This window comes from Pavona decussata, unplaced genomic scaffold (assembly GCF_977016875.1).
Source record: "Pavona decussata unplaced genomic scaffold, jaPavDecu1.1 SCAFFOLD_102, whole genome shotgun sequence".
Classification (NCBI taxonomy): Eukaryota; Metazoa; Cnidaria; class Anthozoa; order Scleractinia; family Agariciidae; genus Pavona; species Pavona decussata.
This window is the reverse complement of record NW_028145517.1, coordinates 8,847,501-8,875,477: the sequence shown is the minus strand read 5'-3', so window position 1 is coordinate 8,875,477 and position 27,977 is coordinate 8,847,501. Positions and strand designations below refer to the sequence as shown.

The 27,977-nt window shown below is 37.5% G+C and overlaps 3 protein-coding genes and 1 pseudogene across 3 annotated transcripts in view; 1 reads left to right on the top strand and 3 right to left on the bottom strand.

Annotated features, from left to right (window-relative positions):
- Positions 1-73: 73 nt before the first annotated feature.
- LOC146472136 (uncharacterized) lies at positions 74-19,741 on the bottom strand. The gene is made up of 17 exons (XM_085120727.1): positions 19,573-19,741; positions 19,402-19,451; positions 16,698-16,869; positions 15,628-15,667; positions 14,731-14,796; positions 14,323-14,389; positions 11,643-11,723; positions 11,030-11,107; positions 10,407-10,476; positions 9,679-9,743; positions 9,050-9,116; positions 8,055-8,103; positions 5,722-5,781; positions 5,417-5,493; positions 3,773-3,924; positions 3,407-3,466; positions 74-2,892 (listed from the first exon to the last, which is right to left on the bottom strand). Exons 1-17 carry the CDS (start codon positions 19,675-19,677, stop codon positions 2,841-2,843), a joined length of 1,311 nt encoding a protein of 436 aa, XP_084976853.1. The 5' UTR covers positions 19,678-19,741; the 3' UTR covers positions 74-2,840.
- A 280-nt stretch (positions 19,742-20,021) lies between these two features.
- Positions 20,022-27,977, top strand: part of LOC146472132 (large ribosomal subunit protein uL6-like) — a 22,149-nt gene continuing 14,193 nt past the window's right edge. Inside the window, exons 1-2 of the mRNA XM_085120730.1 lie at positions 20,022-20,073; positions 21,178-21,236. Coding sequence (XP_084976856.1) covers positions 21,191-21,236 — 46 coding nt within the window. The 5' untranslated portion in view covers positions 20,022-20,073; positions 21,178-21,190. The remainder of the gene's footprint in view (positions 20,074-21,177; positions 21,237-27,977) is intronic.
- LOC146472135 (uncharacterized) lies at positions 24,622-26,658 on the bottom strand. The gene is made up of 2 exons (XM_085120728.1): positions 25,189-26,658; positions 24,622-25,136 (listed from the first exon to the last, which is right to left on the bottom strand). Exon 1 carries the CDS (start codon positions 26,518-26,520, stop codon positions 25,273-25,275), a length of 1,248 nt encoding a protein of 415 aa, XP_084976854.1. The 5' UTR covers positions 26,521-26,658; the 3' UTR covers positions 24,622-25,136; positions 25,189-25,272.
- LOC146472134 (uncharacterized) overlaps positions 26,653-27,977 on the bottom strand; it is a 5,767-nt pseudogene continuing 4,442 nt past the window's right edge.

The following is a 27,977-nucleotide window of genomic DNA, read 5'->3' as shown; positions in this document are numbered from 1 at the left end:
GAACGGCCAGGCCAGGCCCCTTTTAGTTTTTAATTAACTCAGACTCAGAAAAATCATAACCATGTTACTTGAATACTCCTCCACATTCTTATCTTTAATAGTAACAAATTTCACCACAATATTATGTACATCACGGCATAATAAATAAACAGCACCCAGAATGCCATGCCTTGTTACATATGCTTTGCTTTATACAATCATAGAATTATTACCATTTTTTCTGTGTGTGCAGTCCAGATAAAATGAATCTTGCAATATGATTGGTTACATAAGCAGTCCGATTCTAATTGAATAAACTGCTCATAAAACTGTGGTTCATAGTGAGCTTGTAAGTAGACTCTCATTTCTCTCAGGGATAGTAGAGAGTGATACAGTAAACTGACATGCAAACATTGCCTCCTGTTTCCTGACACGTGATGTGAGAACATGGTACAATGCTAGTATACCATGGCCCCTAAGCCAATCAAAACCCTGGAATTGCATTATACAATGATACAGTTTTAAATAAAATATAGTGTAATATACAATAAGTTAATGAGTGTGACTGACCTCAATGAAAAACAAGTGACCTAGATGTAAATCATTGCCTGTCGCATCAATCACATATTTACAAATTCAATTCACCTGGACTAAGCACAGAAAAGCTGTTATCACAACCACGTTCCCTGAGGTATGAATAACCCAATTCTACACTTTCAGCTTTCTTTTCATGGGCAAGTTACAATTTTGACATTTTTCTCAAGATAAGATTGGTCTAGTCAAGGAATTTCTTGTCAAAGTATATAGTTACTTTATTAATAGTTGTTGCCAAGTACGAGATTGTAAAGGTTAATCAATTCATATATGGACAGAGAGACAATAATTTTGTTGAACCCCAAATGTTAACAAAGACAATTTTAAATACTAGTAAGTATAATGATGATGATGATGATGATTATGATGATAAATCTGGACCAAACAGGCTTGATTGATAATTAATTTTAATCTCACTTATTTCTAGTCAATCATAACCCTCATGTTTGAAGCAGAAGGAAACTATTAATAGTAAGTAAATGATCAATCCAAACTAACTGATACTGTACATATAGGGCTTGGTGCTTAATGGGTTCACCAGATTTTTCACATGTGGCCTTCATTCCTCCAGGAAACATTGCCCCAAATTACGTTTTATCCCTGCTTTGTGCTTTGTTTTGTCATTAAAACAAAAATCTTGTCCATGATCGTACTTAGGTTTTTATTGCAAATGAAGCTAACAGCAACCTATAAAACATTAGGGCAACATTTCCTGAAGGAATCACAGGCCACATGCAAAGAAAATCCAGCGAATCTGAGCTGAAAAAATAAAAAGCTAAAATGCAGTATACTGATACAGTCAGTTAATATGCAACAAACCCTTCCATTATTTAATATTTTTTAATTAATAATTTCTTCTCCCCTCTTCCTTACCTTATATCAAAGATGAAACATTAATTTAAATTTTGTCTAGAAAAATAATTCTAACCTTCCTATTTGTCAAAAATTGATCAGTCTGATTCAATCTTGTAAAACTAACTGTGTAATGTATCATTTTTGGAAAGCTCTTGACTATTCATAAGTCATCCTTGACTGAATTGTCTATGAATGTATAATATGTTATTTATGTTACACCAGATGACCCTCAATTAGATAATTTAATGCAGCAGCCATTTTCACAAATATCAAGCAGGTTAAAGGGGCAGCGTCACTTATTTTAGAGTCACTTTTCAATAGGTAAAAATATGTTTGTATTAGATGGGAAATTTAAAGTAATGGTCCAGTTTTGTTAACAACAACCCTACTAGTTCACAGAAAGTACTATGGGGATTAATATTTGTTATCTTTAACTATGGATGGCTTGGATGGAAATGGACTGCAACCTTGAAAACGTTGGTCCTGTGTATTTGGGAAGAAATTGCTTAAACTGATCATGGTTTAATTTGTTATTCCTTGGGGAAATCACTAAACATTTTCCTTCCAGTGGTCTCAGAACAATTTCATGGTGGAGAAAAAGTACTTCATCAAACATTTTAGCAGTTTTGACGAAAATACAGCAACATTTTAGTGACAGTGCCTCTCTAAGATGCTTGCTGTTAAATTCCATTCAGATCTGTGACTGACCTAATTCCAAGCAATGTGGTGCAAATTACTGCCTTCCCTGATGTTAAATTTTGAAATGCTGGCTTCACTTTACATCTTACCCATACAAAACAAAACCGTTTGTTGTATAAGGTAATACTTGAGTATTTGTAAATTAATGGTATGAAACTGAGTTTGAGAATGGGGCTTTTTTTATAAAACAAATGCCAGCTAATGCAAACACTCTGGAGAAAGACTTGATGTTAAAATTAATGTAAATGAAAAATGCCTTGATCATAATACAGTACAAAAGTCCCAGTCTAAGAGGCCAGAAGTTTTGGTATAAAATGATAAGGAAGTGTAAATGGAACAATGTCTTTATACAAAATGAACCCCAAATACATTACATCAAGCATTGTCATGTGGTTCCAGAAAATATCAACACTGCACTCCTCAAACCCCACAGACTGTCAATTCTGAACAGGAGGGCAGTGGTGGTGTAGACCAAAGAAAACAATTACTCAGCCTGTGAGCACGCTCTCTAATTGAGGTCTCAAACCAGATTTATTTGGAGGAAAAAAAGCAGCATACCTCCACCCCAATCCTATGGCAACACAAACAAGTCTTGCTTGTTCACAGGCTAACAATAACTACACCATGACGTCCTTATCCTCCACCTCCACTGGGATAAAAATCTGTCCCAAGTAACAGCTGGTCAATAGTTGAGGTGACTTTTACAACCTTGGTCATGAACCTGCTAGAAGTCTCAGAAGAGCATCCCTTGTTCCTATCACAGCCCTGAAATACGATAGATAAATACTACAAATTAAAACAAATAATGAAATGATACCGTTTCCAAAAGTTGGAAACAATATTTAATACTCTTGACTTGTGATAGCCAAGACAACATGAAATGGAAAACCCTTGAATACTAGGGGTGGGTGTTAGTCTTTTCTTCATTTTTACTAAAATTTTATCCTATTTTCCAAAAAATTCTGGACAGTTTTGTTGTAGACTGCAGATTGCAATGATCCTAATCTGGGAATTAAGTTTGGCCTAGTGCGGCCTGGTATGGCCTGAAACGAGTGGTGAATGATCTGCAATTTGCAATATTGTTGCACACTGAATACCCTTCCATCTTAACTAGTGAACAGCATTACAAGTAAAGGTCAAGTGTCTGTCTATCCTCAAACTTTGTTCAAGAAAATGAAAACTAAAAGAGCTCGTTACATGTTTTTGCTTGATGAACACTAAGTAGTTATAAGTTATGAACTTAACAAATAAAACTGTTATTTATGAATAAATGCCTTACCCAACTAATCCCAGGAATATGATTGTTATGTCAACAAACCACTCAAATTTTGTGAGATGTCTAAGAGAAAAGAATATTGTTAATAAATCAATTAAAAGTTTCATATGTGTATCTCTCAAATGCTCTTGGCCATCCCTTTGCACAAACATTTGCATAATTTTTCCTTGACATCTTATTGGACTCAAAATAACAATTCAAATGAATGACCTTTTTTGGCCTAAAAAGTACGTCTTAGTACCTGAGGAAACCAAAAAAGTAACAGGGTGTTGTTGTTTCACATTAAAATCATGACAATATCTGTGAGAACTTGTTTCTTCATTTGTTTTTTCACTTGAAAAAAAGTTATTCTTAAATAAATGTACTTACCCTTCAAATATCCGCAGGTGAAAGACACCTGGTAAGATAAACCCTAACAGTGTACAACAACTGGATCCAAAGAATGCCATCAGTGTTGAAAAGTTTGGTATACAAAGGACAACAATGCCTGATAATAGCACTACACATGCTCGTAGAACACTCTGCAAGGATAACAACACACAATCAATGTACAAAGCCTGCAGAATTGAAGTAAACATTCTCCTCTAGACACAGACAATGGCTAAAAAATATAGGCTACTAATGTTTTCAGGGTCTCTCTGTATTTTGCATAGCTCTCTCATGGTTTGTTAGCATAAATCAATTTTATACACCCAGAGAGAGAGAGGAAATATGGAGCAAAGGGGTTGAGTGGGGGGGGGGGGGGGGGTAATGAAGAGTACCCAGTATACGAGTGACAGGGAAGAAGGAATGATGAAGAGTTGATAAACCCAAAATAAGTCCAATAGTAGGCTAAAACTGGATCCCCAGAAAATCCAACAGTCCATGTGACACCAAAAAGTCCATTATTCTCCACTGTAAAAACATCCAGGACTGTAAATATCTTTCCACCAAAAACAAGTCCACTAGAAAATTTCAAACCCCCAAAATGCTTCATCTTTTCATCTCCATGTATCAGATATACCACAAGTTCCCGGGGGGGGGGGGGGGTTCTTGGGTTAAGTTTTGCTGGGTATGTGCCGCTGCCCTCTCAGAGCCCCTGCCCCATTATAGTCTATTTTTTGGCCAGTAATAGACCCCATCTTAGTCACTTTTTGGGAAAATGTAATTTTCGGGATCCCAACTAAGTCACTTTCTATTTATGCATCTATTTTCAAGAACGGAATGTAATGCGAGGTGATTGTTATATTCAATAAACAACAACTTTCTGAACTTTTTAACTGAGACCATTTTGAATCCCTACTTAATAGAATTTTCTCACCCCAAAAATCCGAAAATGTGCGACCCCATTCTAGTAACTCTATTGAAAATGCGACCCCATTCTAGTCAATCCAGTCGTGAAAATGCGACCCCATCCAGCGGCACATCCCCATTAGCCTCTTATAAGGAAGTAACCCCCCCAGGCCTGGGTGGTCCAGGATTCTAACATATTGCCCATTTCAACTTTTCTACTTTATGTTTGCATGCTTCTAAACCTCAACAGTTACGCAAAAGATCAGGACTGCATGAGTTGTTCAAACTTTGAAATTCAGTTATAACAATACTAGTAATAATCATGGATATAGTAAGTGCATTTGACCTCTTGTGAAATAATATTTTTTATAGGTGGTTTGCACTGCCACCATGTTGGTGGACAAAACAAAAGAAAATTTGCTCACATAGTTTGCATATGGTCGCCATGATGTCACATGCAAACTATCAATTGTACTGATCGCCCAGAAACACTGGACAGTTGAAGTTGGCTACTACATGGGCTCGAGGCCCTTGCATAAAATCAAGGCGGGTGGTAAGCCAGTCCAAAATGGTGCCCAAACCCTGAAATCGCACAGCGTCCAGAAAGAAGTGATACAAATAGTGTGTGTTTTCCTAACCTTGAATGCAATTATAACTAATTAACAACGATTTTCTGCTCTTCACTGTCAATTTCATCAAAAGTTGACTGTTTTCCATTTTTGGCTTAAAATGGACACGTACCCCAGAATAATAACTACTTTTTCCACCATCTGGAAGAAGTTTCCTCTCTAATAACAGCACAACTGGAAACATCATGACTGCAAAGATAAAATGAAGAAGGCATTGTGTAAATTACACTTAGTACTGATTAGTTTTTAATAGAGTTGACTTGTCTTCGACTTCAATTTGATTAGTTTTTAATTTACTTACTTCTGAATCACAAAAATGAACTACAGGTAGCGGACTAGCTTGATTTTTTAAACATGAATTTTAAACATTTCTTGACATAAATTCATTAACGCTGTTGATCAAATGCTACTACTTACTTGGATAAGTGAAAAATAATGAAAAACAGAGGCATAACTGAACTACCTCTGGAAAAGGACCTAAAAAGACAACATTCATTTGAAAATGATTACAAAAAATGTAGACATTTGTAAATTTTTAATAATTATTGTTTTGTAAATAATACCATGCAATTATGTACATGAAACAAGAAAACTGATGGAAAATTATTTTAAATAATAAGACAGTATTTCTTAAGTAAGTAATGGATTAACAATGACTTTACTTTTAATTGCATTATTTAATTCTTTGTAAATTCCAAATATAGTAGAACCCTGCTAACTCGAACTCCCAAAAGTAGTTCCAGTCAGCAGGGGTTTGAGTTAGTGGAGTTGGGGATGAATTTCAATATCCTGTCAAAAATCAATAAAATACTGTGATTTTGTCACTCTTGAGTCACTTGTGTGCAATAAGTCTGTTTTATGACAGCCTTTTGATAAGAATGTTAGCTAACATTTAGTTTCGGAATTTTAGCCACAATTTTAAGAACAAATAAAGGACCAAACAAAGGCTGAGATCTAGTTTTAAGGACGCTTGTATACATCGAAAGCACGTTAATTAAGAGGGGATTTTACCTAAACGCCATTTTTCCACCACTTGACATGGCTTTAAAGGAAATATCTTGTTCATGTTTCAAGCAATCCAAAAACTCTATCATCATCCCGTGAATCTGTGTTGTGGGGTGTTTTGTGAATTTTTGGATGATTTTTGGGTATATTTGGGAGGAGATAGTTTTTCTAGTAGCTTTGGTAAAATTTAGAGAAATAAGAAATATTGAAGATTTAGTGAAGTTTTAAAATTAGAATTTGTAGTTAATAATTAATAGACAGACACCAAGTTAGTCCACTAGCAACCCGGGGTGCTCTTATGTGGGTATCAAGCTTACTGTCTGTTGGTGTTCCAAAAATCATTTTCTTTCTTCTATCTCTTCTTAAAACCTCTTCAAATTTCATTCAAATTTAGGTTAAATCTCCCCTTTACAATATGAAGTACATGTAAATTTTGACATGTCAATCAGCTATGTTCTGACATTTCGAGATTTACTGACTGACCATTTTACAACAAAGTTCCAGTTATCGGGGTCATTTGAACTAACTCAAGGGAATGTAAAATATTCCAGTTAGTGGGGAGTTTGAGTTAGCTGATAGTAAAATGACTGAAAAAATGGGGTCAGATCCAGGGGAAATCAGATTTTGTTCGAGTTAGCGGGGTTCTACTGTAACTCCAAATATAATGATGTCCAGTGATGAAATATTTATATTGTTTAGCATAAAAAATATTACCAATCATCTCACAATAAGCTGATACTGTTATAGGATACTTGGGGGTTAGTTTCTAAAAGAAACTGTGGTGCTAGATCAGATTGGAGTGGAAATGAATGTTTGTTTTTATCAATGGACTTGATAGCTAAAGGTAATTTGGCCCAGTGCTGTAATAAGTTTTAAAGTAGACGTCCCCATTGGGAAAGTAGGCGGCAGCGTACTATTCAAGTGGCGAAGGCGCAAGCTTCCTAGGGGGGTCTGGGGGCATGCCCCGCAGAAAATTTTGAAATTTAGATGCTTGCAAATGCTATTTTTAAAGTTTTCAAGACAGTATTTGGGCCTTAAGAACAATCAAAATTAAGTCTATTCTATGTTTATTGCACGCAAAAGCCTGGAATCTAGTCCTGTGAAAATGTCCCAGACGTTCCACGACCCTTCGATCACCTCAGTCTGCTTCAACTTTTTATACTTCCACCGAAAGGTTAACACGTTTGAAACTCCTGAAATGTGCCTTTACTTAGACTCAGACGTTTGAGCCGGTTGTTATACAATTATTATTTTTGCGGGATCTTTTCATTATTTTAAGCTGGTTTCTTGCTGGATCCTGTTCTCTTAAAATGTCGCAGGCGTTCCACAACCCCTTCGATCAATTTTTACATCACACGAAACATGTTTACCTTTGCCAAAAACTCCTGAAATGCGCCTTTACAGTGTATTTCGACTCAGACGTTTGAGGCGGATGTCTCACAATTATTTTTGTTGGATCTTTTTCTTATTTTAAGTTTCTTACCAAAATTAACAGTAAAGTGAGACGAAAGTAGCCGGCCGAAGATTGGTCAGTAGCCAGCTGTTTTGGCCGGCTACCGGCCCTTATTGACAGCGCTGATTTGGCCGTCATCAAGAGATTCAAGTGCTGACATTTCACGCATTATCTAGCCCTTCACCAGAGCAAAGGTTCAAGAGAAAGAGAAATATCAAGGATATCATATTTTATTCATTCCAATTTTATTAAATATATACATGTAGTTGTGTGTAAGAGAACTTTCTCTTACCTTCAGGCAAATTTAAAGTAATCATTTGTTCTGTGGTCTCTCCAAATGACTATAAAGGAATATTAAACAAGCAAAGTTAACAGATTTTGCAGATGTTGTCAGAAAACCATAAGATAATCACGACTGACAATAAGAATTCTGTCATCATTATTAATTATGGTTTTATGGAAACTGGCTAAAAATTGGCAGTCTGGAGAAAATTTGTGTACCGTTCACAATAATGTGAATTATAATGCAGTTAAATGTAATTTTAACAGAGTTAACAACAAAGAGCAAAAGTGTGCCAGTTGTGGTCAGCAGTGTTTATTATTACGCATACGCCAAGATTCCACATGCTCTTAGATTGAAGGGTGTTTTGTAGTAGGAAGAGTGAAAGTATTAATTTTGTTGAGTGTGTGTGCACCTCATTAACGGCTGTTTTTATCAGTGTGAATGGTTCCAGCTGTCTTCCTTTCTGCATGGGGGCTCATGGCTGGGTTGTCAGGATTTGTCAGCCACGGGAGCGGGGTCCATCTAGGAGCTGGTTGCCAATTGTGGAAGCTCCTGGATGTCTTAGGCACCCAGTGCAGTTGTTAAAAACAATTAACATGCAATATCATCAAAATAGTGGTTACTCCAATAAAACGAATTCTCAAACTCTTAATAATTCATCAAGCCAAAACAAAGCAAATTACTACTGTGAAGGAGGTTTAGAAATGTGATCTTAATTATCATAAAATTTTGTGACTTTTTACTTCAAATTTCTCCAAGAATCACCAATAGTTTGAGAAGCTATATGAAACATTGAAAGAGGGTTTCCTCCTATTTCCAAATACCTCAAAGTTGGTTACAAAGTCTCGGCTATGCCTCGTTTTTCCAACCTACTTCTCAGTGTTTGGAAATCGGAGGAAACAATCTTCCCCATGTTTGATATATTACTGACAGAATTAATTCATAACACTTTTAGATCTGAGACAGTGTCAATAGTATAATAATCACAAGGTTGCTCCCCTCACCAGATAACCACAGGCACCAAAAGATATGTACAATGTGGTGACAAGGAACAATGTCACTTTGAATACACTGAAAAAAAGAAACAGATATATCTTAACTTTCTATTAACAACATCAATACATGTGTGATGTATATTGTCAGCAAGAAAGATCAGGAGAATTTACTTTGAATTCAAAGTGTTTATCAAAAAAAAATCGACCAAACTCCTAAGAATAATTATGACCAATGGAAGGCCACAGTTCCTACCACCAGCTAAATCCAGGCCAAGAAAACATATTTTAAAAATTTAAGGAAAAAAACAGAGGAGAAGAAGGAGAAGAGAAGACAATGACAATGGCAGCTGACAATGATATAAGGTAATTCAAAAATACATTATTTCATACCTAAATTTTAATTGTGCTTGGCTACTAATATTTAGGGCATTTCTGTACAGAAACTCAAAAGGTGTCATAAGGGATCAATTCCTCATGCAACATGCATGTAGCGCAAATGGTTCTCATGTATTAAAAATATCATCATTAAAAGCACTCGGCCAAGTTATTGAGAGACAAGATTCTTTCACCATTCATTAACAACATTCTTATCCCAGGCTGTGGGAATGATCCATTACAATACTGCATGAAATACTCACGTTCTAAATTTCTCTCTTGAATCCCTGGCACAAGAGGCCTCTAATGACAGGATTAGCCCTGCACCCTGAATATTTATGAACAGCATCAGAAAATAATTATTCAACTGGAATGTTCTTAGATTGTAATTAAAATTGAAAATAATGCTGGGCTCCATAAACAACAAGGACATTAATTTTGTATACCAGTTGTCAGTTTTAAATATTTTTAAATAATTACCGGTATGATAAAACTCTATTTGCTGCATGATTGTATGTTTGAGTGAGATAATACAAATCCATTGCAGTCAAAACAAGAGCAGTTTGTAATATGTTGTCGAAGACTTTATTTCATCCGACTCCTGCACACGGCCGCGTGTGCTTTCTGCATTTACATAAATGTGTTAGCCTACTTAAATATGCGTATACAAAATATAACATATAATAGGTGCTAATTAGCACATGCTGATATGTTACACAGTTCTATCCATGAACAGAAGTAGATCGAATTGTACCATATATGAATCATCTGCCTTCCAGAGGCCATCAATAACAGTTGGTTGTCTGTTGCTTTACTGCCTTTTGTGATTTGTTAGGAGCCTTGCAAGACTTCCTCAACCAGTTAGAAGTAAAAGCAAAACCAATGAACAAATTATGTTATGACTTAGCATGCTCAGGTAGCTTTCCAGTACATTATGTTGATATACTTGCTTTGAGCTGTTTCTTTCTGTACTTGTAGTGTAATTTCTCACCTCATAACAGTATATGGCTACACCCAAGAAGAATGGTAGGCCACTTATTCTAGCAACTTGAGGGTGAATTCTGAATGAAAATAGATCACATGATTACCTTTACAGAGTGTTCACTATTTATCAGCAGGGAGTGGGGGGGGGGGGGGGGCTGGTGAATGGGAGGCGTGGACTAAAAAGTTTGGCATTCCTGATAGGTGACGGGGGGAAGTTTTTTGTTTTGTAAAGGTGGGGTCGAAAACGTTTTGGTTCACATTACCTAGTGAAAGTTAGTAGGTAAACATGACCTGGTTACAATTTGCCAGAAAAAATTATGGATTGGAATTATTTTGTATGTGGTTTAACATAAAGTAACAGCTTCACAAGAGACTGGTCAATTGTGCATGTAAAGTATTGTTGATGCAATGTAGTTGTGTAAATAAAGAGTGACAAGCCTGATCTTCCAATCATTCAAAGTAATAGTTTGTATGAATGATTGCAAAATGGTCTTTATCTTAAAATAATATAGCACACTTGCTTTGCAACAGATGATGAGAATAATACCTTAGAAGCAAAACTGACACATATATGAGAAATCAGTAAAACATTTCTAATACTAAAAATCAACAGTACGGGTAAGTACTTACTGAACTTTTTCAAAGTGAGCAAAGTCAAACCAGAACACTACACAGTAGGCAAAAACATTTGCAAAATCTGCAAAAAGACTGAACACAAACAAGCAAAACAGATAATTTGTTGATGAGTTTGTTTTATCATTTTTTACAAATATTTATACATGTCAAGTAAGGCATGCACACCTGTCTGTAGTTTTGGGTTTTACTCTTGAAACCTTTAATAAATTAATATTAAAAAATTATAAAGAGAAAAAATCAATGAAACATAATTTTAAGACTAAAATTTTAAATGAAGAGCTGAAGGCATGCTTGTCTTTTTCCATCAAATAAGCCCCATGTCTTATAAAACTGTGGCCCTTTGTATTTTGTTCTGTGTTAACTGTTCTCTGGAAGAAAATTCCATGGATACATGTAACAGCAACCTTGATACTCTCCTATGTTTTCATTAACAGAGGACACCACTTTGTTGAAATTGTGCCTTTTCAAGGGAATGTTTCTTGAAAGTGATTGTTATAATGAGGATAATATGGGGAAATCATAAATTATAATTTCTTTTCAAATTATCTGTAGGCCACATACAAAACAAATTAAAAAAAGATTAATATAAAATGAAATGAATACAAACCTGAAAATGGCTAATTTCTTCAGATGTCTAAAATTTACCAAAATAGCAAGAGGTGGAAGTAAACTCATTAAGAACTGGTGTCTGAAACGAGCAGAAATATTCAGTGTTATAAAGAGAACATGGCCTGTAAAATGGCTTAAGCATGTATGGGATAATGATCACTTAAAGATGATTAAGTAGTTGTAGCCAAAATTTAAAATAAAGTGTAACCTACAGTAACAACAAATCTGTCATTGTTAAGTGTAACAAAAACAAAAAGTTCAGTGTCAAATTCTTTACTAACAAGAAGCTGTTTGCAGCTTATATTCGAGCCATATTTGACTGCGTGGTGCGTAAGCCTACGATCTTTTAGCAGTGATAACTTTCAGCATCGCTGACTCCCCAAAATCGATAGAAATAGACGGAGATGTACACCCAGGAAAAAAATAGTTCAGGCTCCAGAAGTGATTCATCGTTTTATTGCTACAGCTCTGTTTCGTATATGGTCAGGAGCTGACCACACTCATCACGCAACTTCGACGAATGACCGTAAAGTATATAAAGTAATCAAAAACTGGTGATTTAAAGCAAGCAGCTGCTTGGCGATAAAATACAATTCCACGTGCCGTGAGAGAGTTCACATGCCATGATGATACAAACGATTACGTTACGTTATACAAGAGGTTTTTGGTACGTATCTATTTATATGAGGGTATGGATTTATGAAATCATTCGAACTGGTGATTTAAAACAAGCGTTTGCTGGGCGATAAATTACTAATGCTCGTGGCGTGATACAATTCACGTGCCATGATACAAACGGTTACTTTATGTTTTTCAAGAGGTTTTGAGTACATATCTATTTCTGTAGGGGTTTGGACTTAGTAATTCATTGTGTTTGTTCAGGCTACTAAGATCTTTTCTACAGAAATAAACTTTCCGTGAGGACATAGGTTACATTTCCTGTTAATGTTATCATCGGGTTTGAACTTTTTGAGTACTTTCCATTTAATGCGAAATGTTTTGTTTGCGTCCGTCAGGGTCCATATATTGTTCAGATAGTTCCGTTGCATTGCGTCTGTTGGCGTTTCGGAAGAATGTGTTATGCCAATCCCACGTACGATTCAGTTGTTGTTACCGTCGTTCGCTTGGAGGCATTTACCATCAAGTGGGCATTCTGCTTTCTTCCTGCAGTTGCAGCTCGGGTCATGATTTTGGTTTGGGGTTGTTGCTACATTTGAGAGTATCTGTTTTTTTATGTGATAAGATGATGGTTTTCATGTTTGGCATGCATGAGTAGCTGAGTTTTAGTGTCTGTCTTTTGAAGATCTTGTTTGTTGGGTGGTTCTTGGGGAAGCATTTGTCGAACGATGGATAGAAATTTCTGTACAATTGACAATTTCTAATTCTCCTATTTAGTATACACCGACATAAACACTCAACTTATCCATGAAAGCTCAAATTCTTTTACTCAGATGTGTCAACAATATGAAACATGATTTAGCCAAACAAAGCTCTGTGAGCAGGCTAGGGCACAAATTAAAGAAGTTTGTTGACAAAACGGTTTCCTTCTTGAACAAATTCAAAAACCGGTGACAAAATTGCAAGTACGTTCGCATGATTTTGTCGTGCGTGATGTATTCCTTGGCCCCCCAATTTTTCTGCACGTGCCTTGTTTCGCGTTTTGTAATAAAAATGCTCCGCACGATAACCCATGAAGGGTCAGGATTTTTCCGGCGGAGGAATCAAACACGAGAATTGTCATCGCAGGACTGAGTGTGACATGATAGCGATCATGCCACCGATCACATCTCTATAACGTCAAATTGGAAAATTAAGTCTTATTGTGGTCACCCAAATAAAAGCTAGTCAAAAACTGTCTCTCTTTTCCCGTCTTCCTTGCGTGCACTTGCGATCGATCGTTTGATTCGACATGACCATTCTTCTTCTGTAAAACATTCACGTTGCTTGCGGTGAGGTCTGCATTGAAATCTTTGGAATTCTTTGAATTTTCTGAGCATTCTGCAGCGTCTTGCAAGGGTCCCGAAGAAAGCTGCAAAACGTCACTACACTTTTCTGTTTCGATTTCGCATTCGTGTTTTCGATACCCACCATCTACATCATGCAGAGTTAAATTCATGCGCTTGCTGCTCGTGCGACAAACCTTCCAAAGGTTCATGATTTCTTGCACAACTGTCACCCTCGCTAATCAGATGAAACGGAGTGCACCATGTTCAAGCTACCTCCTCTTCTCTTATCCTATATCCACGGGCTACGTTTTAGCTTTCTTCGCCACTCGACATGCTATCATTGCCTTCACCTTTTTGTTCTAACGACTCCAGAACCCTCTCTGCGCCAAGGGAAACGTTCACGAACGCTTCACAACCGACGCCAAATGTTTTGATTCGAAAGAATAGTGACTCGCAGAATACATCGGGGAAAGGAAGGGGCAGCTTAGGAAGCGAAAAAAATGAGGGAGTTCGGGACCCTCCCCTCCCCTTCCCCGATTACTTAACTCGGCGCCTCACGGCCCAAGTACAAAGGACACGACGCGTACAAAAAACGAGACCGAGAACAATAACTCGTGGCCCGAAGTCTTATCTCTCGGCCCATCGCGACCCCAAAGAGAAAAAAGAATTTGATAATGCTACCGAAACCTTAACTCGGTCCACCTTACGGCCCGAGTAATGATGATAACTTACTTGCTCAAAACTGGAAACATGTTATTCAGAGTATCAGAGATAAATATCAGATATGCACATGAAAAACCTGGGGAGAAAAAATTGCATTCAAGGATCAAAAGACTGTCAATTTTTTTAGTTATCTTTACTGTTAACAAAAATTAATTTACCAGTTGTAGCACCAAAATTCTTCTCATACTTGTTCTATATTTTTTATCTTAACAGTATAATAGTTTCTAGCTTCACTGCTTTTTTTTTTTTTACTGTATTATTTTCTGTACCTCTAAATGAAAATTTGGTATAATTAATAATTATGCAAATTATTGATATTTAATTATAATAATATGTACAATATGTCCAATGCTACTGATCTAAATGTTTTTAATCATTTATTTAAATGTAAACAACAAGCATTGTCCAATCCATTACCTATTTGTGAAATGACTATGCTTATATCAACTACAGCTTTGCCAGAAGTTCCAAAAGCATGATAACCTATCAAAAGATAAATAAAAGAAGAAAACAAGGGCTGTTTTTTTTTAACGCAAACAAGCCTCGGGTCAGTTGCTAAAACTTTATGCCAAGCATATAAATATAAGGCAGTGCTTATGTTTGATATACTGATTTTAATGGTACTGATATGTCAGATGTTAGTAGAACTTTATGTTTAATGCCATGAAAGGTGTTGTTAGTCATAGTGGTTTGAGATATGATATCGCAGAATTAATTGCTTGTCTCGTGATTGTGTGACATAGGTGTGGATCGTGACATTTTAAGCTGATCTTCATCAGGTGATGGTTTCAACTGGCTGTGTGTCAATATGTTTGATGATGCATGATAAGTTTTATTCACAACACATGTGCAACATTGATCAATGGATATACACATTATGTATTTATTTCAGGGTCAGAATGAATATAACTGAGAATCTGCATGTAATGTTCCCCGATGCATCTGGGCCTGTAGGCACATTTTTATCCAGGGGGGGGGGGGGGGGGCATGATTAAAAGAAAAGACGTGTAAATAAAACTAAGTATGTGTTACACACATGTATGTTGTACCAGTGTTCAACCTAGCTTAATTTGAGTACCTGGTATTTAACCGAGGTGAAATGTGTAGTATTCCATTCAGGGGAGAGGTGTGGGTATTTTCTGAAACTACACATAACTTGAAACCTTGTACTAATAGGAAGGTGCTGTTCCAAATACACAATTTATGAAAAATGACATTACAAAAAACAAGATACTTAGTAATAGGCAATGGAAGGATCATTTACATCCTAACTTCTTTAATTATTGTTAACTTCAGTTACGACTCAACACTTACCTAGATCACCATAATCAATCTCATGATGGGAACTCTGTATCTAAATATTAAAATAATAATATTTAGTATCAACCTGGCATTGACAGCCATGTAACCAAAATAACTGGACAGGCTGTATAAACTGCAGATGGTAACTAATAATGTATGAAGAGACGATTAACAGCCTTCTAAGCTTGTGATACGGTCAAGTTTTGGTGGAAGAGCTTTGACAACAAGAGATGAAACTCAAACCCAACACTTCCCCATTCTTATCCAAGCTCTGGTAATTGTTGAAACAGCAACTACCAAGACCTCACAACATCACAAACAAACCTACCAGCTATGAAGCCTACACTATCATCTATACTCATGAAAGTGTCAAATATAGGGTTCATAATTACTTTAATAGTTTGGTAATACAAAGAACAAGTATTGACAGGAAAACCCTGAACAGGAGTAACGTCACTCACTGAAGGATTACCTAAAGACTACACTAACTAAAAATTAAACAGCTACTAAAGTCAGAAATTGACTTTTAAAAATCCATGACTTTCCATGACCTTTCCAAATTTTCCATGTTAAAGCATTGGCATTTTACAGCCTACAGTGTCAACATACGCAGTGTTTACTTCTACTGAGTGAAAATCTGTTTCTACATTCCTTTTCAATACAATACAATACAATGCCTTTTATTTAAACACGATAAAAGTTAAAGCTGTTGCTTATGGGGTCATGTTATAAAATAAAAAAAAAAAAGGCCAAAACGCTAAATTTACATTTTGCTGAAAAAAACCTAATTCAATTCAGACTAATCATGACTAATAATTTTAATCATTGTTATAATTATATTGTTGAAATTCAAATTTTATTGCTCACCTTCTTCCTTTTTAATACCCAAAAAGAATGCTTTCTTAGTGATTTTTTCCATAACCATAATTTTCCATGACCTTCCATGACCCTCAATTAAAATCCATGACAAAATAAGGAAATTCCATGACCCATAAGAACCGTGAAATATTATAAATATCCCTGGGCATTTACCTGGAAATTTACTATAATTATTGAACATTGATTGTTAAACCAAGCCTTACTTCATCCTTCACTTTATCTAATCCTTCTCCATTTTCAACAGCCTTCAGCAGCTCCTTCTCCTCTAAAGCAACTATTCCCTCACTTGAGACCACTGAGCCATTCTGAATATGGTCAAACTTCTTCCAGGTAATTTTTTTCTTGCAATCAATGATCAGTAACATTGCTTTTACACTGTAAGAACAAAGTATTCATGACTGTTAAGCTCTTGTGAAAGAAATGTGATGTGATGTTGGTGAATAAATGATAGGGGTATTTTGCAGTCAGTGACTCACAATAAGCTGTGCCATAGATCACGTTATATTATCATTTTACTGGAAAAAGCGAAGATTTGACAGGTAGGCAATAGTTTTTATCTACATGACAGAATTTTTTATCTGCTTGAAATGTTAATGTTGTACTTGTATAGAAACAAATTCCTTATCAATTTTTCTTCCCCACATTCGAGGCCTATAAAAGCATCAAATTTCACTTTCGGTTGATTAAAATACTGCACAAGACAGGAGACTGGGGATAGTAGGGCTATGACGTCAATACAGGAATGCTTAGTCTTCCAGTTTCTCTATTTCTCAGTTGTTTCATTCTGAGTATTCAATAATCCCATTTCATACTTTTCTTCTCAGTTTTCTTCCTTTGCACAAGAAAAACAACCAAGGAATAGAGAAATTGCAAGACTAGCATTCCTGTTTTAATGTCTTGGATTACGGCAAAGGAACACATCAAGTTTTATAATCAGGAAAATTTTTATCCTGTTGTAGGCAGTCAAAGCAAATATATTGTAGATCATTCATATTTTTCCAAATACCCTTCAAACCTAGGCCTTAAACTACTTAAGAAGTGAAATTTTTCTCCCCTCCCTACAACAATAATAATAATAATGATCGTTTATTCAACCTTTTTGCAGTATAAACTGAATAACAAGGCGGGTCATTAATTACGTACAAATATATCGGACACATAAATATAACTGTTAATGTTAATACATATCACATTTCGCTATTTCAAACAAGATTCTGGTATTTTATGGTGCAAAAATTTCCAAATCTGTTAGTTCTTGCGGAGGCAGCCACAAAAACAGATTCTCCTGTTCTAAGGGCATACGGTCTTGTGTTCGCAACTCTCAGCACTAAACTTCATAGCAGGTCAGAAGAGGAGTAACTTCGCTTGAGAAATGTTATACACGCATCCTCCCTCCTCTGGCACAGCAAGATTAAGCCTGACTTCTTAAGCGCGTCTTCATAGCACAGAGAAGGAAAGATAATTTTTAGCGCCCTCTTTTGTATTGACTCAATTTGATCACTTAAGTATTGCCTGAGGCCAGCCCAAGCGGGACTCGCATACTCTAAAACAGACCTGATGATACTACAATAAACAAGAACAAGTTGCCTATCAGTTAGTCCGCATTTCTTAAGGGCGCGTATTGCATATAGCCGCTTACTCCCTTTCTTTACAATATGATTGACATGCTCGTTCCATGTTATGTCGTTCCATGTCGTTCCATGTTATGTCAATACAAGCTATGTCAATTCTAGGAGGAGGTCATGAATGGTCCCTGATACTGAGAAACAAGAAAGCCATGCATAGAGGCTTCGCTCCACCATACATGTACCTCTCCTGCACATGTCGCATGCCATTTATCTTGATAACATATCGCCAGAATTTAAAAACCACATGCCTTCACATTTCTGACTGCTATGGAACACTGAAGTCATTCACTGTGAGTACGTACATCACACAGTATTAATATTGTTATGATGATGCCAATAAAATTCAAACCCACAAATTCCGTTTCTCATCCAGCACATGATAACAACAACTGCCCTAGGATTAAAATCAAGATAATTGCCAAATAGTCCTACAGTTTGAAATCAATTAAAATGAAGATTGAATTTGGACAGATTTCGTTAGACCCAATGGCCTAGCCCCAATAGCTGTGTGGTGGGCCATTTGAACATCTCATTTGTCCCTGCAATGCAACACTTGCCAGTTAATGACAATGAAAGTCGCATAATTAGCCCCAACAACACAAATCTATAGATCAAGATAGGAAACTGGGTGTAAAAAACTACTTAGTGTAAAGCATCATTTAAATATTCAGCTTACTACTACAGAATACCCTACTACTTCAAGACCTGCAAACTAATGGCTACGTAGTGAAGAGGACTGTGGCTACACAGCCCTCTCACTACATAGCCACTTCAGCCAAACCTAAGAAGATCATTTAGTCGCATAGCCATTTCACTATGCAGCCTCATAGCCACTTCAGTCAAACCTTGAATATGTCTATTGCTCGTCCTTTAAGAGTGAGCTAAGAGTGACTGCATACCCACGTATCCAGCTTCTTCAGGGATACAGCTTGATGTGGTGGGGCATTTACCGCTTCAACAATGTTAACTTTAAAAGTCAGAGCTAAACAAAAGCTTAAATGCTTCAAAGAACACAGAATCAGCAACTTAAAATGGACGAAGCCAAATAATCAAACAAACTGGGTCGGTACAGGCCCCAAACTCACTTTTTCCATGTTTGTTCAGGATCAAAAAGACAAAAAGACAACATAACCGTCCATGCGAGTCGCTGCTATGGCTACAGAAAGTGTCCATAGAAAAATCCAAGTTTATAATTTTGAAAAGTCTCAAAACAGGACAGGGACGATTGTCTTTTTGACTCTACGAAAAGTTATCGCTTATCTTAACACATAACACGTACCTCAGCGTGCCAATTAAAGCCATGATAGCACTTCCCTCGATGACTCCCGCCTAACGAAACAAGATAACCACAAAAAAAGTAAGCGACAAATACGTTCATTCTTCAAATATGCGTTCGTGGCAAAGTTCATTTTCATTCGAGGAATCGCACACTGGTGAAAAAATCCCTTACCTCTCTAAACGCGTGAGGCATTCCCAAAATACCAGCACCGATGAACGAAATAAAAATATTGGCGAAGATCTTGATGGAACTTTTGGCTCCATCATCGTGATGCATCCTCCGCAAACTGGCATTTATAATGTCCCCTGGCTTCGGCCGCAACTCCTTCACCAGAACCAATGTTGTTCTGTTCGTTCGTACATGAAGAGGCTGGGTTTGACACTTCCCCTACCCGGTAGGGGTCAGTTAGAGGTTGTTTAAGTTTTTAGCTTTGTAAAACTGAGTAACTGCTCGTAACATTTTACCAAATATCCTCAAATTTTCCTCTCTGAATCAAATTTCATTTTTCTTTAGCATATTTTTCTTTTTACTTACAATAATAGAGCACTTAACGTAATTTCTGTTAGTCGCGCTTCTCACCCCATCCTGCAGGAGAAAAAAATGTCACTGAGCCTGGTCACTAAGCATTTTACCGTCCCCTACTCTTTCTCTTTCCTTCCATCTTCAGAGAAGGTGAGAATGTTGTTTGTTATCCGTCAATGTTTATTTCTTCCCTGTATCATCCACCGTTATTTAATACATTTCTGTGAAATATATGGACAATTTTGTTATCTCGCTAGACTATATGTTTTGATTCGTCCCTTAATGACGAAAATTCGTCGCCGTAACTTGAAGAGGCAACTGCATGTACGATGTTTTTACAAACAGGGCCAAGAACAGTTTCGGTTTTTGGACTGAAACCAATGGTTGTAAAATTAGCAGACGTACGTGCGGGGAAGATGATAAAGTATAAACCATATTCATTACCATTACACATAATAGTTTGGCAATACAAAGAACAAGTATTGACAGGAAAGCCCCAAACAGGACCCAAGTCCCTCACTGAAGGGTTACCTAAAGACTACATAAACTGAAAGTTAAAACAGCTACTAAAGCAAAAAATAAGAACATACTTACATAATCAAGTGGAAAATATTTACAGTAATTACACTAGAAATATAATAAAAGAAAAAGAATAAATCAAGAGAATAATTAATATTGGTAATTGAACTGCGTGGAGTGCAATTTGGTCTGAAATCATACGCGTGATTTCAAAATCAAACGAGCGCGCAGCGCGAGTTTGATTTGAAATCACAAGTATGATTTTAGACCAAAATTGCACGACACGAAGTTCAATTACCACTTAATTACATCCATTTTGAAATCACAGAGTATCATTGTCAATATTAATATTCTATTTGTGTTACTTCATTTCCGTTTTGATGGGCTAAAGAAAGGATGCAATTTAGAGCAAAAAATGATGCAATTTGGGAATAAATTGCACCATTTTGGACCAATCAGATTCCGAGGATCACCAGTGATTTCAAAATGGATGTAATTAATGTAGTAATATCCTTCAGGTGTAAAAAGGATTTAAGGCGATCCTTAAATTCCTTTTATGGTTTTATTCCTGGTATGTCTTTCATGAAAATGGAAATCTTGGAACTGTTATATTCTCTGATCGGTCAGCTTTCGTTTCAGTAAAGCCAATGCAACTTTTTATTCAAGGCAATTTACTACGTTTGAGCCGTTTCTTGAGAGTCCATGTGAAAAGACCTCCTGATTGTATTCTTTCAGATTGTGTGGAGCCATGAAGACCATTCTGGCCAGCCAGACTCTTTCTATACCCAAGAATGGTATGACTGATTAATTTTTATTTTCATGGGTGTATTGTGTAGCCCCTAATTAGAAACAATGGTTACCTAGTTGTGCAAAATAACATACTGTGTGGCTTTCTTGGTGTTCTATGTTTCCACTGCATTCGTGAATAAGAATGGATTGCTTTTTTGTTCAGTTTGTCTTGTTTGATTATGTGCTCAGTTTTGGTTTTTGTCCATCACTGGGGTTGACTTTATAGTTACACTGCGGTTGTTGTAATCTAGTTTTGTTACACCTTTGTGTGTTATGCTGCATTCAGTGACAACAAATATAGTCCACATGAGGAAATTTTAAATGGCGTGAACCCAGGGCCCAATTGTTCTGTGCCTGATTTATTCTGGGTTAACATGAATTTTAATTCAAGATTGCTAATCTTTGTAGATTCTTCGAAAAGATTTATGTTCCTCAGTTTTGACCTAGACGTTTCTTTACCACTGGCTTAAAATTAAAGACATTGTTAATGAGCAAGATAAAAACCTTGGTTAATTTTTAATCAGGGATTAGCGTTTAATCGGTTTCAAACGACCGAGGAGAGGAGTAATATAATAGGTGGGTAAAGTATGATCACCCTGAGCAGAAGTCGTCATAGTCATCATCAAATTATCTTGACTTTGGCGGCTTCTGCTCAGGTTGTTGAGACTTCATTCAATCAAAATCACCATGAACAGTTCATCTCAAGACTATAACAGGGCTTCTGATAGGGTGCGGAAAAAATTTGGAAATTATGCGGCATTTTTAAGTCTCATTATGCGGCAAGGAAGGTCTATTATGCGGCAAATTATGCGATTTCATTTAAGCTAATTTAACCTTGTTTTATTGGGTCTAAGAGGAGCACAATCCATTTTTTGCTGTTCAAGAAGCAATTAGAGCACGGAGAAATAGAGAAACAGCTGAAATAAATCATTTATTGCCTCATTTCAAATTATTAAAAATCAGATATTGCTAATTTGGTCAAGTCAGCGTTTGTTGCTTCCCATCCGCATTTTTTTCCGCATTCCGCTTGTGTGACTCAGCTTCAATGTGCTTGTTAACCACAAACTTTCGAAGATGATCAACTACTCTGTTGCACGAAGAGCAAAACATCTAGGAAGATCAAAGGAGACACTGCTCGCAGCGTAAACAACAGACCATCGTCAACATGAAACGTTCCTTCGGGTACTTTCTTGCCCTGTCTTTTGCCGAAATATTTACAGGAAGGAGCGATCTTTTTTTTCTCCCACGAAGAAGCGCTCGCGTTTTAACAACAAACTTATCCATAATGAGGATGTTTGTTTCAATTAAAAGAAAATAACTACATATTGCAAGCGACTATCAAGCAGTTTTCACGCTAATACCTACATCGCAAGTATGAAGGGATCGAATGACTTCTTAAAAATATATCAATGATTGTGATTGGTGTATTTACATAAAAAGATTGTTTGTTCTGGGCCAATGATCACTTGTTTAATATTGAAAACCAGCACCAGGTCCCCAGCATGTAAAATGAAGCACAAAACGCCTGTTTGTTCGCTTAATCAACAAACGAATGCTTCCAGGTGATTTTTGACGCCTTTTGAAAGAAAAAACTCCTTGAGATAATGCTTAAAGTTTCAGAGAACTTAACTTAAAGAGAGATTTTTGCACTTTTTTTTCTTAAATTGTGCGATTTTGTACAAATTCTGCAATTTTTCATGAATTATGCGATTTGTTGCGATTTTAGGTCAATTATGCGAAATCGCAACATCGCATAATATCATCAGCCCTGCTATAATGACCTGGAGGGTCATACTTTACTGACTTCAATTTATTTGTTGGAAAGGGCTAGAGTTAGCATGCTCAATACAGTTGCACCCTTCATTATAACCACCTTGTTATGTCAGAATCTCTCTGTCAGCCAGAACACAAATGTTTGCTATCATTTTCTTATCTAACAGAAGCTACACACCATGCCATTAATACCACCAAATCTTTATGCCTCAGTGCTGGTTGTATTAAGGGGGCTTACTACAGTTTTCCTGAGAGAAAGAAGGCCTTAAATCCAACTTAAGGACGGTGCCTACTATTGTTACTGCGCATACGTTCTTCGCATCTCGAGATACTCGGGGTTCCTATGGGTGGTGCCTACTAATACAGGGATCTTTCTGCGTGCTTTAAAACTATGCAGAGAAAGCAGAACTTAGCAAGTGATTTTGGTATCCAAAAAGAAAATTGGGGGTAACCATTCATTTTTCAGAGATAACAAAGCTTCAATTTGGAATAAAGTGCCATAAATTGCTTAGTATTTTGCTGCTTTTTAGAATAGTTGTTGCGTAGTTATCTCTAAATAATGCGTGGTTACCCCCAATTTTCTTTTTGGATTTCAATAGCCGCTACTAAGATCTGCTTTTCCCGCATAGTGATAAACTGCGCAAAAATACTTCGCAATTAGTAGGCACCTTGAGTCAGAAATTAAATTTGGAATGCTAGTTTCAAGTTTACTCAAAAATTTAGCGAAAAAGAGAGACTGGCCCGTAGGTAGCGAGAGCTTATCTAGGTAGGCCAGACTTACAACTGTTTAAGGATAAAATTAATATTATTACAGCCATTACAATCAAAGACAGAACAAATAGAATTTAGGGGAGGTAGAAAAATCATGAGTAACACACAAACTGTCACAAATAAAGAAAAAAAGTTGAAAAATTAACGTGTTGCAGCTAATTGGCGAGACTTGTTTACTGTACTATGATAGGCAGTTTCAATATATAGTCATTTTCATTTACCAAAATATTGAGGTGAAGCCGGCAATTTCCCCTTTGAATTCTTTCTTAGGTAAATCTCTCATACGACGTGGTATCTCATTCCACAGTCTTACGCCAAATCCCAAAAAAGAACATTTATGTATTTCTAGTCTAGAATTTTTGATGTAAAAGTTTCCAGAGGTGGATGATCAAGTGTTATATGAATGGACATGTATTGGAAGTTTTTCGAAACAGTTTCAGGATTATTATATCATGCATTAAGTTGGAAACAGACTCGTAGTATAGAAACGTCAAAGGTAAGACATTCGCATCAGCAAACAAGCGAACAGCACGTTCATGTCTATCAGTAAAATTAATCATGCGAAGTGCTCTTTTCTGGAGAATAAGGATTTTATTAAGATAAGTCTTCAATGCCTGGCCCCAGGAAGCGAGTCCGTAAATTAGATGAGGATGGATAAGTGACTGATAAATGTTTAACAGTATGTCATGGTGTGAAGTGGCGTAATTTAGCAATTAAGCCTACAATTTTACTGATTTTGTTGGTGACAACATCAATGTGGATTTTCCATGAAAGATTTTTATCAATTCTAACGCCAAGATATTTAATATAATCTTTGGACTCAAGACTAACTTGTCCATTTTTCTTGCTATCAAATATTCTAATATTGGGGTAATATTGGGAAACTGCAGGATAAAGATTATTGCACAGTTCAAATCCTAACTAGAGAGGCCGTACTGTCACCATTCTCACTGAAACAAGCCAAACCAAAACCAAATAAAATGCCTAAATGGGCATAAGAACGGCAGTTGATAAACAGTAAACAAGAAAAGGTAAAATAAGCAGGTGATAACATAGCACTCGTAACACAGAAATGACCTTTGATATCAAAATACAAAACATACGACAGTTGCACTGTTCAGTCTATCATGCAAATACTCCAAATCATCATGTTAAGCCACTGCAAACATGCAAGAAGCTAAATAGGTGAAAAGACTCGAGATGGAAGCGGCAAACGTGTGAGTTGAAATCTCTCAAAGACATTCTAGTTAGAGCTAAATACCATGTACGAACTGTACAGGAGTCATGTTGACCCATCAACACCTTTTCAAAAAAACTAAGACATGATTCTTGTTCTTTTTTCAATTCAATACCAGGAAGAACTTTGGAGCTCCTTTATGTGCTTCCTGGGATTTGGTTTTTTCCATAGCACACTCTGTACAAGTCAACTTGAGCGAATAACGCTTTTTTGCTGTCACAGTCTTTCAAAATTTAAGATGGTTCCCAACAAAATAATCCTCACACTCTTGATGAACTTTTGTTTCCGGCGGTGTGACATAAGACAAGAACAACTTCTCCAACTACGGGTGTAGCTCCCCCTTCCTTGTTCAGACGGTAACCTTCCATTAGACTGTGGATGTATTCTCTCTTCCATCGTCTCCATGCATGGGCCTTAGCTTCTTCCAATCTCTTATTCATCTTCGTCAGCTTCTCCTTGTCATCTTCGATAAGTTCAATGTCTTCGATTGGATAAGCATCGCGTCCCCGCATGATCACGTTTGGTGTAAGCACCTCTTCTTCTCCCTCCGCCTCCACGTAAGTCAGGGGGCAATTGTTCAAGTTCCTTTCTATGTCCATCACGACTGATTCCATGGCTTCATACAAAAGTCTTGACCGCCCTAGCGTCTTGTGCAAAGTCTTCTTGATTTTTTTGATCAGTCTCTCATAGAACCCTCTCCACCAAGGGGATCTCGTAAGGTTAAACTGCCAACAAATTTCCTCTCTTGCTAAGTAGTTCTGCAACTTCTCGCTCTTCCTGATAGCTCTGATCCAGTCTGCTGTGGTCTTGAAGACTCCGCATTGTCTGAGATGATTACACGAGGCCTCATTCGGCGCGAGATGAGCATGTTCAGTTACTTCGGGAATTCGTCTGCCGCTTGTGTCCTTGTTACTTCTAAATAGACTGCTCTTGAACTCGCACACGTGAAGATGATGATTGAGTACTTTCCTAGTTCTTCCTTGCCAACCCTGTAGGGTCCGCCCAAAGTCTACTCCGGTGACCTCAAACGGTCTACTCCCCTCCGTCCTGTATTCCAGCAGGGCGCTCGTTGGTGGTGCTTCGTACAGCCTGGTGGAGAATACTTTGCAGACATTGCATCTTTTGATCGTCTTCTTGACTCTTGCTCTCAACTTTGGAATCCACCAACTCTTTCTTTCACTTGCCATTGTACTAGCAACACCAAGATGCATTATCTGATTGTGTACATGAGCAACAAGCTTGTCAGCCCGCGGTCCTCCTGGAAGGTACGTGGGCCTGTATCCTTTAAGTCTGCCTTCGCACTTGAGAATGCGTGCGTCTTCATCTTCTACTAGCGTCCATCCTGGCAATTGTAAACGTGCTTGGTCTGCTCTCTGAACTCGTCTCACCCAATAGGTTCTTGCAGTAGTGATCACTTTGGTGACTAATGGACCCGATCCTCTCTTCAACTTGTTTTTTCTTGCTTTGCAGTTACTGATGAACCTCAACATCCAAGCCGTCACCCCCATGCTCCGCCAGTAAGCACCCCTCTCTAACAATGCATCCCACTCATCCAGCTTGCGCTCTTGTGTGTGAAGGATTCCCTCTGGGGTGGGTCTACACTCTTCATCTGCCACTTCAGTGCATTTCAACTTTGGCTGCTATGGCCACTGCGTTTCGTCCAAGAGCCAGTTAGGGCCAGTCAGCCAGTTTCCTCTCTCCATCTTCGCAATGGTCGCCCCTCTGCTTCCAAGGTCAGCCAGATTCATATCTGTAGGAATGTGCTTCCAAGTAATCCCAATATTACTGGTTGCTTCTGCTATCTTTCTCACTCTGTTGGCCACGAACACTTTCCATGCCTTTGCGGAATTAGTCAGCCAATACAGTGCAACCATGCTGTCCATCCAAATAGTAGTAGAACTGATGGGCCAACGTTGCAGAGCACCATGCAGGTTCTTCGCCATGTTTGCTGCCATATGGCTGCTGGCAAGTTCTAGTCTCGCCATAAAAGTGTTTCTCTTTGATATTTGTGACTTCAAAGTTAGCAGACCCTTAGACATACCCCCTTGTTGTTCCACAACTGCAACTGCTGCTAGCATCTGCAAATAGATGAAGATGCACTCCTGTGATCTCTCCGATTAAAGTGGCTACACTTCTGGGTATCTCAACAGTCTTAAGTTGCTTTGTCCATTTAAACCACTCATCTCTCAACTGGGTGAAGACCTCTGCATTCCATCCCTTCTTCTTATCAGTGCAGGCTGTGTCGATAGATATGCTTTCCTTGTGCCATAGCAGGCGAGACTATCCCGAGCGCATCATAGCTAGCTCCCAAGTAGCTGAGGATAGTCCGCTTAGTCACAGGTTGATCTTCAGCAAAAGGCTTTGCTGGGAACCGCAGGGTGTCTTCTTCCTTGTTCCATGTGTGTCCCAGAATCTTACTAGGGTTCAGCATGTTCTCGCTCTCCAGAGATCCAACATTTGATTCCCACTTATGAACTGGAAACTTGGCGTTCTCGAGGATTTCAGTGCTCTCTTTTTTAAATTTCACCAGCTGCTCCTGATCTCCTCCCATTTGCATAAGGTTGTTGACATAGGTGTTCTCCTTCAGTGCTCTGACTGTGTCTTCAAATTCTGTTCCTTGCTGCTGAAGGTGATTCTGCAGAGTGGCTCCTAACACAAAAGGACTGGCTTCCACTCCAAACGGTACTCGCGTGAACCTCAGATGCCGCTCTTCTCCTTTGACATTGAAGAGAAATCTGAAACCATCTCTGTCTTCTTCTTTAACACCTATCTGCAGGAACGCTTTCTCAATGTCACCAAGGAGTAGGTTTGTAGACATGCATGCTCTTACCATAATGTCCCAGAGCAGTGGCTGCAATGGGGGGCCAGTGAACATACAGTCATCGATGCTGTTGGCCAACGGGTAGGGCTTAGCACTGGTGTCAAATACCATACGGACCTTTGTAGTTACTGCACTCTCCTTGAT

Bases quoted from the DNA above. Each gene is read 5' to 3' on its own strand.
- LOC146472136 (XM_085120727.1), bottom strand. From the start codon at position 19,677: ATGCATCACGATGATGGAGCCAAAAGTTCCATCAAGATCTTCGCCAAT. The intron at 5,782-8,054 runs GTAAGAGAAAGT...TTGTCTTTTTAG, and splicing joins TACTTTAAATTTGCCTGAAG to GTCCTTTTCCAGAGGTAGTT. The intron at 3,925-5,416 runs GTACGTGTCCAT...TTATCCTTGCAG, and splicing joins AAAGTAGTTATTATTCTGGG to AGTGTTCTACGAGCATGTGT.
- LOC146472135 (XM_085120728.1), bottom strand. From the start codon at position 26,520: ATGGGGGTGACGGCTTGGATGTTGAGGTTCATCAGTAACTGCAAAGCA.